Below are 667 nucleotides of genomic sequence, written 5' to 3'. Positions count from 1 at the left end.
GATGTAGTTATGTGAAATTGTGTTGTAGCTACTGTAGTTGTTGTAACAGGCTGTGTTGTATCCGCTGTAAGGTCAGTTTGTGATGTAACTGTTGCTGAGTCAGGTGGTGGTGTAGCTGTTATGTCACGTTTTGAAGCAGCTATTGCTGTAGCAGGTTTCGTTATAGCTGTCATGTGATGATGTGTTGCAGCTGTCGTTAAGACAGATTGTGCTGTCGCTTCTGTTGTATCAGTTGCTGTGTCAAGTTGTGTAGTAGCTTTTATGTCAGGTTGTATTGTGGATGTTGTTATGTCAGTGTTTGGTTTATTTGTTGTGTCATGTCTTGTAGTTGTTACGTCAGGTTGCGTTGTAGGTATTGCTATATCAGATTGTGTTGCAACTGTTTTTATTGTGTGTCTGTGTGTTGTTGTGGGAGTATGACTATATGTTGTTGGTTTGCGACTATGTTTTTCTGTTGACTTGTGAGTGGGTATGTTTTCTGATGTGTAACTGGACGATGCTGTTGGTGTGGGGTCGGGCGTGTTTACTGTTGTGTGATTTGTTGCGGTTACATTCGTAATACTGTGGGATTTTGTTGGTGTGTGACTAGATGTTGTTGGTGTGTGACTGGATTTTGCTAGTGTGTGACTAGATGTTATTGGTGTGTAACTGGATGTTGTTGCCGTAA

The 667-nt window shown here is 41.4% G+C and overlaps 1 protein-coding gene across 1 annotated transcript; it reads right to left on the bottom strand.

The window, feature by feature from the left end:
• Positions 1 to 32: 32 nt before the first annotated feature.
• Positions 33 to 526, bottom strand: LOC106880755 (adipocyte plasma membrane-associated protein Hemomucin-like; the record flags this gene model as incomplete). Its single annotated transcript, XM_014930851.1, has 1 exon — positions 33 to 526. A coding segment is annotated over one exon (494 nt), but the record flags the coding sequence as incomplete, so codon positions are not given.
• Between the last annotated feature and the right edge of the window lie 141 nt (positions 527 to 667).

Source organism: Octopus bimaculoides, unplaced genomic scaffold, assembly GCF_001194135.2.
Source record: "Octopus bimaculoides isolate UCB-OBI-ISO-001 unplaced genomic scaffold, ASM119413v2 Scaffold_132920, whole genome shotgun sequence".
Lineage (NCBI taxonomy): Eukaryota > Metazoa > Mollusca > Cephalopoda > Octopoda > Octopodidae > Octopus > Octopus bimaculoides.
This window is presented reverse-complemented; position numbering and strand designations above follow the sequence as displayed.